The 11,127-nt window shown below is 41.2% G+C and overlaps 1 protein-coding gene across 1 annotated transcript in view; it reads left to right on the forward strand.

The window, feature by feature from the left end:
- The window catches only part of LOC121926322 (sodium/hydrogen exchanger 10-like), a 587,624-nt gene extending 578,079 nt beyond the window's left edge, over nt 1–9,545 (forward strand). Inside the window, exon 22 of the mRNA XM_042459209.1 lies at nt 9,318–9,545. Within this exon, the coding sequence (XP_042315143.1) occupies nt 9,318–9,545 (228 nt within the window). The remainder of the gene's footprint in view (nt 1–9,317) is intronic.
- The last annotated feature ends 1,582 nt before the right edge of the window (nt 9,546–11,127 follow it).

The raw sequence follows: 11,127 nt of genomic DNA on the forward strand, positions 1-11,127 counted from the left end.
GAGAGCTACTGGGGAATGAATGTATTCATGTTTTAACGTGGACAGAGCAGAGGGTGGGCAGTGGGTGGAACATGCCTCCCCTTTCGCACCGGTCACTTCGCAAGCAACATTTTTTTTGACAGATTGTGCGAATGCTGGTGCTTTTAGATTGATAGAATGTGTGTGAATGCTTGTGCCACATACGTGTGTATAGGAAGGAGACATGCTGGTGAGGAGGGGAAAAGCGGCTGTTTCCAATGCCGCTGGGGAAGGCTGCTTGTTTGGATGCAAATACGGACTATAAAGCCCATAGAAAGAGCGCTGGTTTGAGTACCAAAACGGACTATAAAGCCTATAGAAAGAGTGCTAGTTTGAGTGCCAAACCTGACTATGGTGCTTTCTGCACCGGCATTTGGGACGTCCAGAGGACGTCCTATTTTAAAAAGGGGGCGTCTCTTATAGACGCCCCTGGGCCTAGTACGGACTCCGTCCGTACAAGATGGCGCCGGCCCTTCTACATGGCCGGCGCCATCTTTGCGTATCGGACGCTGAGCGTCCGTACGGGTCGCGTCCTTTGTGACGTAGCGAGTGCGCCCCTGGCGCCTCGCTACGTCGCAAATGTGATGGAAAAAGAAGCTCCATTTTGGAGCTTCTTTTTCGGTCCGCGCGGGAGTCGCGCCGTGTGGAGGCTCCGGCTCCCCCGCGGACCTACCGGCGGCGGCGGCAGAGCGCCGCAAAGTGGCGGTATGTACCCCGCCTATATCACCCATAGAAAGAGTGCTGGTTTGAGTGCCAAAACGGACTATAAAGCCCATAGAACACGAAGGAATCATTCATGTGAAGCTAGCATTCATGTGAAACAGGAACCAGGAAGTGCCCCCCTTCTTCACCCTGGAAGTCCAAAGGTTCACGATATGTTCAGAGCCCCACCGAGCATGCTCAAGGGTACCAATTTGAATTATTGAATCCGCATGGCATGTACTGATGTGATCATTTATTTTACACTCGCTCCGCATTGCCTCAGGAATGACCACAATTTCACTCTTCACGTGAGATAATTAATCACGTGATTTGTCTTGTATTCGAATTGACTCTGCTTTCCCTTCCCTTCGGAATGGCTTTGGATTGGAATTCCAATTTTCACATGTGATAAACTCCTGAGTCGTCTTCTGTGACATCCTCCCCATGGGAGATTGTGGTGTCCTTTTACTTCTCCAGAGGATGTCAAGTTATTTGCAGATGTAGTTCTTAAAATGGCAAAGGCAATTGGCATAGATGTGACTGTTCTTCCAGCACCAGTTCAGGATCTAGTCTTTCAAACTGTGGAACATAACCAGCAGCCATCCATCTACTGCTAGCCCTTCAAGAGGTAATCAAGCAATCCTGCATCAAGCTTATATCCTTGCGCCCAACTTCAAGGCTCTTGGAGCACCTCTATATGTGGTAAGCAGGAAGAGGTTGCTTATCAGTTCTCACATCCCCAACTGAAATCAATTATTGTTTGAGACATTGCAGACAAAAGGAAGGAAAGAAGTCTCACTCTTCCTCCTGACTGGGAGGCTTAATGCTTGGACATTTTTGGCAGACATTTTTACTCATTTACTGCCTTATAAATTCAAGTTGCCAGTATGCAGGCATGAATGCCTGCATATCAGTATTTTGCTGAGAGACAAGATTAATGCCCTGCTTCAAAAGGATATGTTAGTAGTTGCTTGTATTTTACAACAGAATAACGGGTTAAATGAAGGAAAGCTGTGTTAAGCAAGACAGGTGATTGCAGTCAAGTAACAAGAAATGCTGAATCACTCCGTAGCTGCTATAAAAGGTGTGTCTAAAGAGTTTTTCACACTGGGGATAATTTTGGCATTAAAGAGAGATTAATTTGCATTTAAAGCATCCTGCAAATAAAGTGAAAATGTTGAGTAATTGCATGAATGATGCAATTGCACAAATAAAGTAATATTGGAAATGCGTTATCACTGAAATCAGGAAAGTAAAAAGATGCGTGTTTGTGACCACTTTAATGGCGGGTTTTGTGCAACATCATGTGAAATGTAATTACACAGTTTTTCCAGAATAGTCATGGGATAAACTCCCAATCTCCATCGTATGATCAAACTCCTAAAACCATTCTCTCAGCTGGTAGGGCTGCTGCTAACAGAGGGCTACCAAGAGGCAGTGTGGAAGATATGCTGGTGTTTCTGTTTGTTATATGCTGCTGTGAAGACTTTGAGGATATTATGCTAGAAGAAATGCTGAATGTCTGAATTCCAAAGGACTGTGTTTCATTTGAACTGCAACTAAGAATCCATGAAAGTAATGGACTAAATACCAAAGGGCTAATATTCTCTTGGACATACAACTAAGAGACAAAGGTTGTATCTATTATGTAAACTTAATACACATTGATTATCATTGGAACCTGCTGAGTACTCATCTTTAAATGTAGTGTCATGGTTTTGTTTCCTACACATTGGTTTGAGAGTGAATCTACAGGACAAACTTTAACAGGATACGGTGGCAAAGATTCAAGTCTGATGCACTTGGGATGGTTATTTTTCTTGGTATTTCAACACAAGATTTGTTCCATTGCATTGTACCCATGGAGGTCAGGACTAACTTTCCAGAAACTTCTTGGCCTTATGGCTAGGGCAGCAGATGTCACCTATCTGTTCCACCCACTCCAATACTGATTCCCCCAGCATTTCAATGCCCTGAGAGATCACCAATTCATACAGCTGACCTTGCCTCAGACAGTTTTTTCCTTTCCTTTGTGGACAAGACTTTGCCGTATTCAATCCAGCATGCCATTCATCCCACCACATCCGTCACATATAGTCACCACCAATTCATCAATGACAGGTTGTGCAGCTTATTGTGGACAAGTGACTGTACAGTACAAAGAGCATTGGTCCACACACAAGGCAAGCCTTCACATCAGCACTTTGGAGCTGTTAGCAGTGGTCAAAGCCTTCTGGACATTCAAGAAGTTGCTGAGAAGGAATGTAGTCCAGGTAACATTGGACAACACTACCACATTATGCTGTACCAACAAAGAAGGCGTGCCTTATGCAGGTGATCCTTTCCAGACCCCCTCCCCTGTGTAGGGGGAAAATGTATGCTTGAGCCCCATTGAAAACAGTGGAGTGTGTGCCATTTTTCCCCCCATACTGCGGCTTCAGTGTAAGCTGAAAGCTGCGTATGGTGCACCTGCATATGGCGCAAGTGCACTGTACTTACTCCATAACTTTGCTTGACCCCACCATTTGTTTCTGGCGCTGGTGTGTGACACCATAGCCATTCACCTTACCAGCAAGAAGAGTGTTCTCGCAGACTCACTCAACTGAACCTAAGTCCTCAAATATGAATGGTCCTTGAATATGAGTGATCCCTCTCTTGGAAATATTTTGTTTGATAATCACAGCTTGGGGTATCTCAGGTTGATTTATTTGCCATAACAAACAACAAATGCTACCTGTTTTGCTCCAGGGCAGTGGACGGAAAAGATTATTTGGGGGATACATTCCTGTTCTATTGGTGAAGGTCTATATTTCATCTTCGCTCCTCCTCTGCTGTTCTGTCTGTTGGTGAAGGTCAAAGCGAAGCTATGCAAAGAGAGATCAGATGCAATATTAGTCACACTGCAGTGGCCCAGGTAACTAGGGTTTTCCCTCTACTTCACATCTCCAGGAGCTGTCACATGATTCTTCCTACCAGATCTAGACCTGCTCAGTCATTCCAGTTGTCAGTTACTTCACCCGGAAAATTTGATGTTGAAATTGTCAGTGTGGAGGAGGGATAACATATTAAACCCACCGAGGTTAACAGCTCTTTTACAGGCCTCTAGAAAAGACATCACAAAAAGGTCATACAGCTATAAATGAGGCTCTTCTGTACATTTGCGTTCTCATTCTGAGGAAAGGTCTCCAGCTTCAGTTTCAATAGTATTGCATTTTTATTGCATCTGAAAGAACAAGGGTTCTTTTTTTTTTTGGTCATTTACAGTATACCTTGCAACCATTGTCACTAATCAGCCTCTATCTTAACCTGTTTTACCAACCTAATATTTAAAAAAGAAGAGAGGTTGATTGCATCTCTACCCAACTGTTTGGCCTCCAACATCCCTGTGGTCACTTTCATTAGTCCTGAGTCAGTGCTTTGAACCTCTTACATCAGTGGACAAGCATCTCCTTACAGTGGAGGTAGTCTTCTTTTTGGAAATCTTCTCTGCACATTGAGTGGGTGAATTAGTAGCCCTTAGATGTTACGAGCCCTTCCTTGTCTTCCATCGTGACAAGGTTGTCTTACATCCTGAAGGGGCATTCCTGCCTAAGACAGTATCCCAATTTCACACTAATGAGGGCACAGTACTACCAACATTTAACTCAAAACTGTCCACTCCTTTGGAAAGAACACTACACTTTGGATGTTCATAGGGCATTAGCCTTTTGTTTACAATGTACAGCTGCCATCAATTGCCCAATCATCTCTTCATTTGCTACAGTGGACGTAAGAAGGTCATCAGGTTTTGCCACAGTGTCTTTCTAAATGGGTGGTAGAGACTATTCATTTGGGTTATAAACTTGCACATTAGCCAGTACCAATGGGTATCGGAGCTCGCTCCACTAGGGCCATGGCATCTTCAGTGCTGCTGCTATGAGGTATGCCATTAACTGATTTTTATAGGGCTATACATGGTCTGAACTGCATCTGAGGAAGTAGACTGAAGTCTACGAAAGCTCATGCTGCCAACTTCTTTCTTTAAGTTAGGGGCAAAACAGACATCCCCAATAGAGCTATTTTTACTATTATGTCAAATTTCTAAGGAATTTCTAATGTGTCTAAATAGTGATCAGAATAGTTCCATCATCCTTCTATGCTAATTTATCTAAGCTTCAGTGATCAGTGTATTTTATTTCATAAAGCAAGATCTATCATTATAAACAGATACATTAAATCTTCATAGGTTATCATTTCCCTTTTCCTATTCCCTGACTGAGGTCCAAAACACACTGCAAAAATAATTCAGTTTGAGACCATTTTAACTGCCCTGACTCAGTGTCAGAGATTCCTAGGATTGTAGTTGATTGTGCCCAAAGAGCTCTCTAACAGAGAAGGCTAAATGTCTCACAAAACCACAGTTCCCAGAGCACTGAGCAAGGGCAGTTAAAGCGGTCTCAGACTGGATTATTTTTGCCGTGTTTTGCATCATAGACTCTTGTTTAACCAGTGTTGGCAATCCATATGAATTCCATTCATATACAGGTCTCAGATAAAAAAGGACACAATACTAGTTTAGATCATTTCAACAACAACAAAATAAAACCAAACCACTTTTAGACTTTCATCACTTATATTCTTGCATTGCCTGGTGAAGGTTTTTTGCTAAGGCTTTTGAATTCGTATAATAAAGAAGGTTATGATTAATTTGCGGATAAAGTAACCTTTCTACAAATGTATCCTACTCAATAAATGAACAAGCTGCTTACAGTAATTAAAGTAATGTCATCCTGTGCACAAATTGCTTGCGCTAATAAGGCTAATTGGTAACAGCGAGCATTAACCATGATTAGTCATATGTATCTAATGTCATCACCAGTGCCTAAAATTGTCTACATAAAGGGAATTTTACATCTGTTTTAAATCATTTGTATGCTCTCTGAAAATGATGTTCATTCTTACATTACATGAAAAAGGATTCATCAGATCTTGTGTTGTACCATAAAATTATTTCATATTGAAAAGCAGTAATTACTAGATGTTTAAATGCATAAAAATATATATTTACAGTAATCGTCTACTGAATGCTGAAGAATTTTAAGTTTTGTACAGTAAAATCAGTAAGATTAAGCTGCATGTTAGGTGAGCAATTGCATGTGGAGAGGTGTGCAATTTTCATCTCCATAGCCTCTTCCTACCTCCACACCATCAAGCTGAACCAGTGCATTCCTGCCAAACCAGAAATGCTGGCACATCACTTCTGGTTTAATTTTTGTCTGATTTTCAGAAGCAGGGGCAGCACTAGGGGTGCGGTCTGCACAAGGTGTCACCCTAAGAGGGGGTGACACCACTGTTCCCCAAACATCTGCTTTTGGCAGAAACAGCCAGTGACATTTGCCTGTGTCCCTTTAAAACACTTGAGCTCAATGGAAGAGATAGTGTGAGTGAGGCAAGCCTCAGTGCGGGGACAAAAGAAAGGCCTCAGGGTTGTTTTTTTTTAAATTAAAATTTTAAAAATTAAATGATTTTAATTTTTTCTTTAAAAACATCACATCTTATCATATTTTCACTTTGACCACTTGAAACTATGCACATGTTAATACATTTAGGCTGTGTGTATGCTATTGTAATTTAAAGGAATAATTTTAATTTTGCTAGTTGTTTACATCACAACTATTGACATTACTTTCAGTGATATATGAGAATTATGATTTATAAGTAACATTAGTACCATCAACATTACTAATGAATGCATATGGTATTATATGGGAGGAGATTAGTGGTGGGTTGATGCCATGAATTGCCACACTGAGTAATGCCAACCCTAATTACTTTGCTGTTCAGAAGGAAGGGTTTTTTTTTTGGGGGGGGGGGGGGTTCGGGGAGGAAAGCAAATTTGTCATTTTTGGAGTAGTTTGCAGGCCTTTTTTGAGCTGAAAATTGAACTCTGGGCTTTGGGGGACTCCTAGAGGTTTTCTTGGGTACCAGAATGAGTTTAGAAAAATGCATGTAGCTTGCAAGCCACACTTTCTTCACTTCTGATATAAAACATACATCTAAAATACTTATGCTTATCCATTACATGTTGGTGTGGTAGACCTCAAAAGCTATACATATACAAAAGTGGTCTTTACACATGCATCAAGCAACCTTTCCAAGATTCTTTCCAGGATTCTTATCATCACTTGACATGATGACTGGATGGAACTGCTATCCAAGTTGTCCTCAGAGTTCCTGACTTTGGGCTTCTATCATTCACCATGTCCATTTAGCCTCAGGATCCCTCCCTGGATCTGATACTCAGGCCTCAAGGTGACCACTATGATAGACAAGTGGCAGTGTTGATTAGTGGATTCAGTGTGGTAAAATGTGACCTCCAGGAGCTGTGATTGGCTGCCTCCACTCAGGCTTGCCCAGTTGCTTTCTTCTCAATGGCTCTGATCCAATTGTGCATAAGTAGCTGGGTTTACTTTTGTGCAGCATATTTTAAAATGATACAGCCCCTTCTAGTTTGTACTTCAAGACTTTTCTGCCACATTTCAGTTTGGCTGGCATCCTCTTAATGAGTTATAATAGGTTAACTCCAATTTACGCTATCATAATCCAATTTGTTGTTATTGCGGAGGTTGGAATTCTTTACCAATGTCATAACAACTCAAATTCCCCCTTTTAAATCTGGGGTAGGGAACCTATGGCCCTCGGGTTCTACCATATTCCCATCATGCCTCATCACCAGCCAAGCTGAATGAAGTTTTAGCCAGACTCATGAGGGTTTGGTTGTAGCTCCTCCCCTATGGTGGTGTTGTTAGAAAGCAGGGGGATCCATAGAGGTACATCCAGCTATAGACATGTCTTCACTGATCAACTCCAGTTCTCCAACAACGTGGAAATGGCAGTGTTGGAGTGTGTGCATTGCTTTAAAAGATGAGTTTGGGGCAGATAGTACTGTGAGCTATTTAGATGTAACTGTGCAGATCTCTGTCTCCCAACTCAGTATTTCAGCCACATTTTCTGATACTTTACACACATTTGAGGGACTGAAGAGAGTTTTTTAAAATGCCTGCTTCTATTTCAGTCAGCATTGAGGGCCATTTTACGGATGATATTCACCTGAAAGCTGGTGTTGAAAATAGAGAATGGGGGCTTGGGAGAACTTGGAGACTTGTGAAAGCATGGTGTAGCTTGCTTACACTCTACATTTCCACGCTACTCATTAAGGGCTTGAAATATTTTCAGTGTATTCATGTACTTTTTAATTGGGTTCAGAACTATTTAATTAGCCAATAAATTGGGCACAAAATTGATGTAGTGTGTAATATGTTTGTTTTTGCTGGTTGCCTCTATGATCCAAAAGTTGCATTTTCCACTAGCTGAAGTCTCTGAGCCATTTTCAAGAAACAGCTTCACATAAAGTACACATAATGTAGTCTGGCAATTACTATAATTTTCTGTTACATTTTTTTCTACACTAAAAAGGTCTAAGTGTTATAGCTGTTCACTGTTTTTGTCTGGGCAACCAGAGCAATGTACAGTAATTTAAGAGTCATATCATAACGAGGATTCATCTAATGGCATTGTTATACTGGCTCTTTTTATTTTCATAAATGTATAGCATTACATTTGCTCATATCATGGAAGCTCATTTTCAGTGAATTTTCCATGAGTGGATTTTCTACATACAGCACCATGATTTTCTTGTGGGTACGCATAGTGAATGTTAACTGAGCATGGCTCAGTTAAAGATGGAAGGATAACTAACTCATATCCCCTAATTGACAAGTTTCATGCAACTTTTGAGGTCAAGTGCAGTAAAGTGGGTAAATTTCTTTATGGAGCTGGTAATATTCATCCAGAGAGGCTCTGAATTTTATTTGAAATGTGAAATGTTAACAGGTCTATCTTGGTGTAAGGTGAAATAAAGCACTCACTCTGAAAAAGGTTTATAATGGGAGATTATCTTGAATAAGTACATTTCATTGGATAAAAATTAAGCCATATGCTACTTGGCAGGGAGAAATTGTCTTCTCCATTGCCCATACAACCCCTACTTTACCCTGGTGATGCAAGGAGTGGGTAGAATTCCAAATATTAAAAACTTTTGTCAGTGAAATTTTTATGTCCACAGATTCCTAGAACTAATTCAATGCCAAGAAAATTTGACATCTGAATAATGAAGCTCTTCTTGATTCTACTATGCAATATTCCCATGAATTGTTATTTAGAAACAAATAAAAAGGGTTTTGACATTGCTTATTAAATTAAATTAGAGGAAAGTAAAAACAGACTTTCATATGTGGGTAGCATTCTAGTAGAAGACATGTTGAATGAGAAAAATACTAGAAAAGGCAACAGGCAAAGGAGTGCAGTTTTATTAGAAGGAGAGGAAGATTTTATGGTGGAAAAACTATCACATCTTGTGACCAGGAAAGTAGGTGGCATGTACTTTACTACACTAACTCAAGTTCTTTAGTGTCATGTGCTTTTCTGGACTTGAGGCAAGATATGTATCAAGTGTGTATTTGAAATCTTTTATTGGAGCAATTTTTATATAGGGTATTATTTCAGTTTTTGTCTGAAAGTAATTACCCTTTTTATTTACTTTAAAAATTGTTTCCTAGCTTTCTGGTTCTTCTGCTCCTCGTTATGGAGTCGATAAAGAGGTTACGAAAGAAGATGTTAACAAAGAAGTCCATGAACATCCTGCTGTAACTTCCTATACAGACTACTTGGTCACTGGTGCTATAATAGGAGAGCTCAACTGCCTAACTAAACAAGAAATGGAATATGGGATCTCTTGTGAAACTGCTGTGCAGGTTGAAGAATTCTGCTTTTCACATATTTATTGAGGTTTATTTTAAGTAGCAATTACAAAAGGTTTAGACTAGAGCTGAAATGAAGTTCTGTGTATATTGAAACATGGATTTTTCCCTACATATTGTTGTATTACAACCCTGGATTGAAAGTGATTTGGTTCTGTGATTGGAATTCAAGAAGTCTTAAAAATTAAATCTTAATTCTTCTCATTATATTTTGAGACACTATCAACTTGAAGAACTGATTTCCAAAACAGAAAGTGTCTCTGTTCTCCATTTCTTCTAATCACTTAATCTTGACAGCACAAAAATAATATTTTATATAGCCATGGGGAAAAGTTCACCTTTAACCCAATTTGGCTTCTTATTGTTCCTTCAGCAATAGCATGATGGGCAGAAATCAGCATGGAGAGAAATGTTAACATTTACTAATGTCTGCTCAACTAGCATCTCTTAAAGGCAGTGCAGCATTGCCTGGCTGAAATGCCAGGAAGAACAATAATCATACATCTGTTTGTCATTTCATAGAGTGGCTCTGTTGTATGTTGCTTACAGTTTGGATTCCTGTCATTACTAATTATTTTCAATATTGGCTTTTTAGGAGAGGATATAGAAACTTCATTCTCCAGAAGATGTAGGATGACATTGTAAACTTTTGGGGAAGTATTCCTCCGATGTAGAAAGCAGTCATGGATATCATAGAATTCTTGGCCTAACAGCAAGGGGCTTGCTACTTCAAATCTGGCCACCCAGTTTAAGATCTAAGAGAGCTCCTTCAGGCTTTTCTCCTTCTGGCATGTATCTTTCTTAACATTTTTATCACTTTTTCTTCACTATCATCCCAGTTTTCTTCAAGCAAAGCTTGAGGAATAAACAAACAAAAAAGAAGCAAAGAGTTAGAGCTGCTGAAATTCCTGAGCAGCACTTTTGGAGTCATTTTTATCTGAGCTACACTGGTTTAGGAAGAAGCAATGGAAGCCTAGAATAGTGATCTCACATCTTGTTTCCAGCTGGGCCTCTTTTCCTGACATAGGTTGGTGGGACAACAAAGAAGTTAAAACATGGCAAAGCCTGACCCAGTTAAACATGCTTTTAATATCTCTTTCCTTTCCTGACTTGACCTTTTCTGGTTGGGATGATGTGGTATGATCAGGAAATGTGGCTGATAACCAACATGAAGTAAATGAACACCAATTTGTTTTCTATTGTTTAACTTAGGGGTAGGCAACCTTTTTGAGCCAGGGGCCGGGTTGCTGTCCCTCAGACAACTGGGGGGGCCAAAGCCAGGGGGTGGAGCTTCCACCCTCCAGGGGCAGGGCTGCACGCTGGGGGCGGAGCTTCCACCGAAGCCCTGCGGGGAGGAGGAGGCATGTGCCCGCCCTCTCCTCCTCGGTCCCTTCCTTTGGCTGAACGGGCTCCGAGGGGCCCTTTCAGCCGAAGGGGAGGGAGTCTGAAGGGAAGGGCTTGGGCACCCGTCCCAGGCCCTTCCCTTCGGCCGAAATGGCTCCAAGGGCCGTGGAGGAGCCCAGGACGCGGCAGGCCACTTCCGCGGGCCCCTTCTCGGCCCGTGCGGCCCCAGGCCTCCCTCCGGAGGGAGAGACCTGGGGCCGCAAGG

This window comes from Sceloporus undulatus, chromosome 1 (genome assembly GCF_019175285.1).
Source record: "Sceloporus undulatus isolate JIND9_A2432 ecotype Alabama chromosome 1, SceUnd_v1.1, whole genome shotgun sequence".
Classification (NCBI taxonomy): Eukaryota; Metazoa; Chordata; class Lepidosauria; order Squamata; family Phrynosomatidae; genus Sceloporus; species Sceloporus undulatus.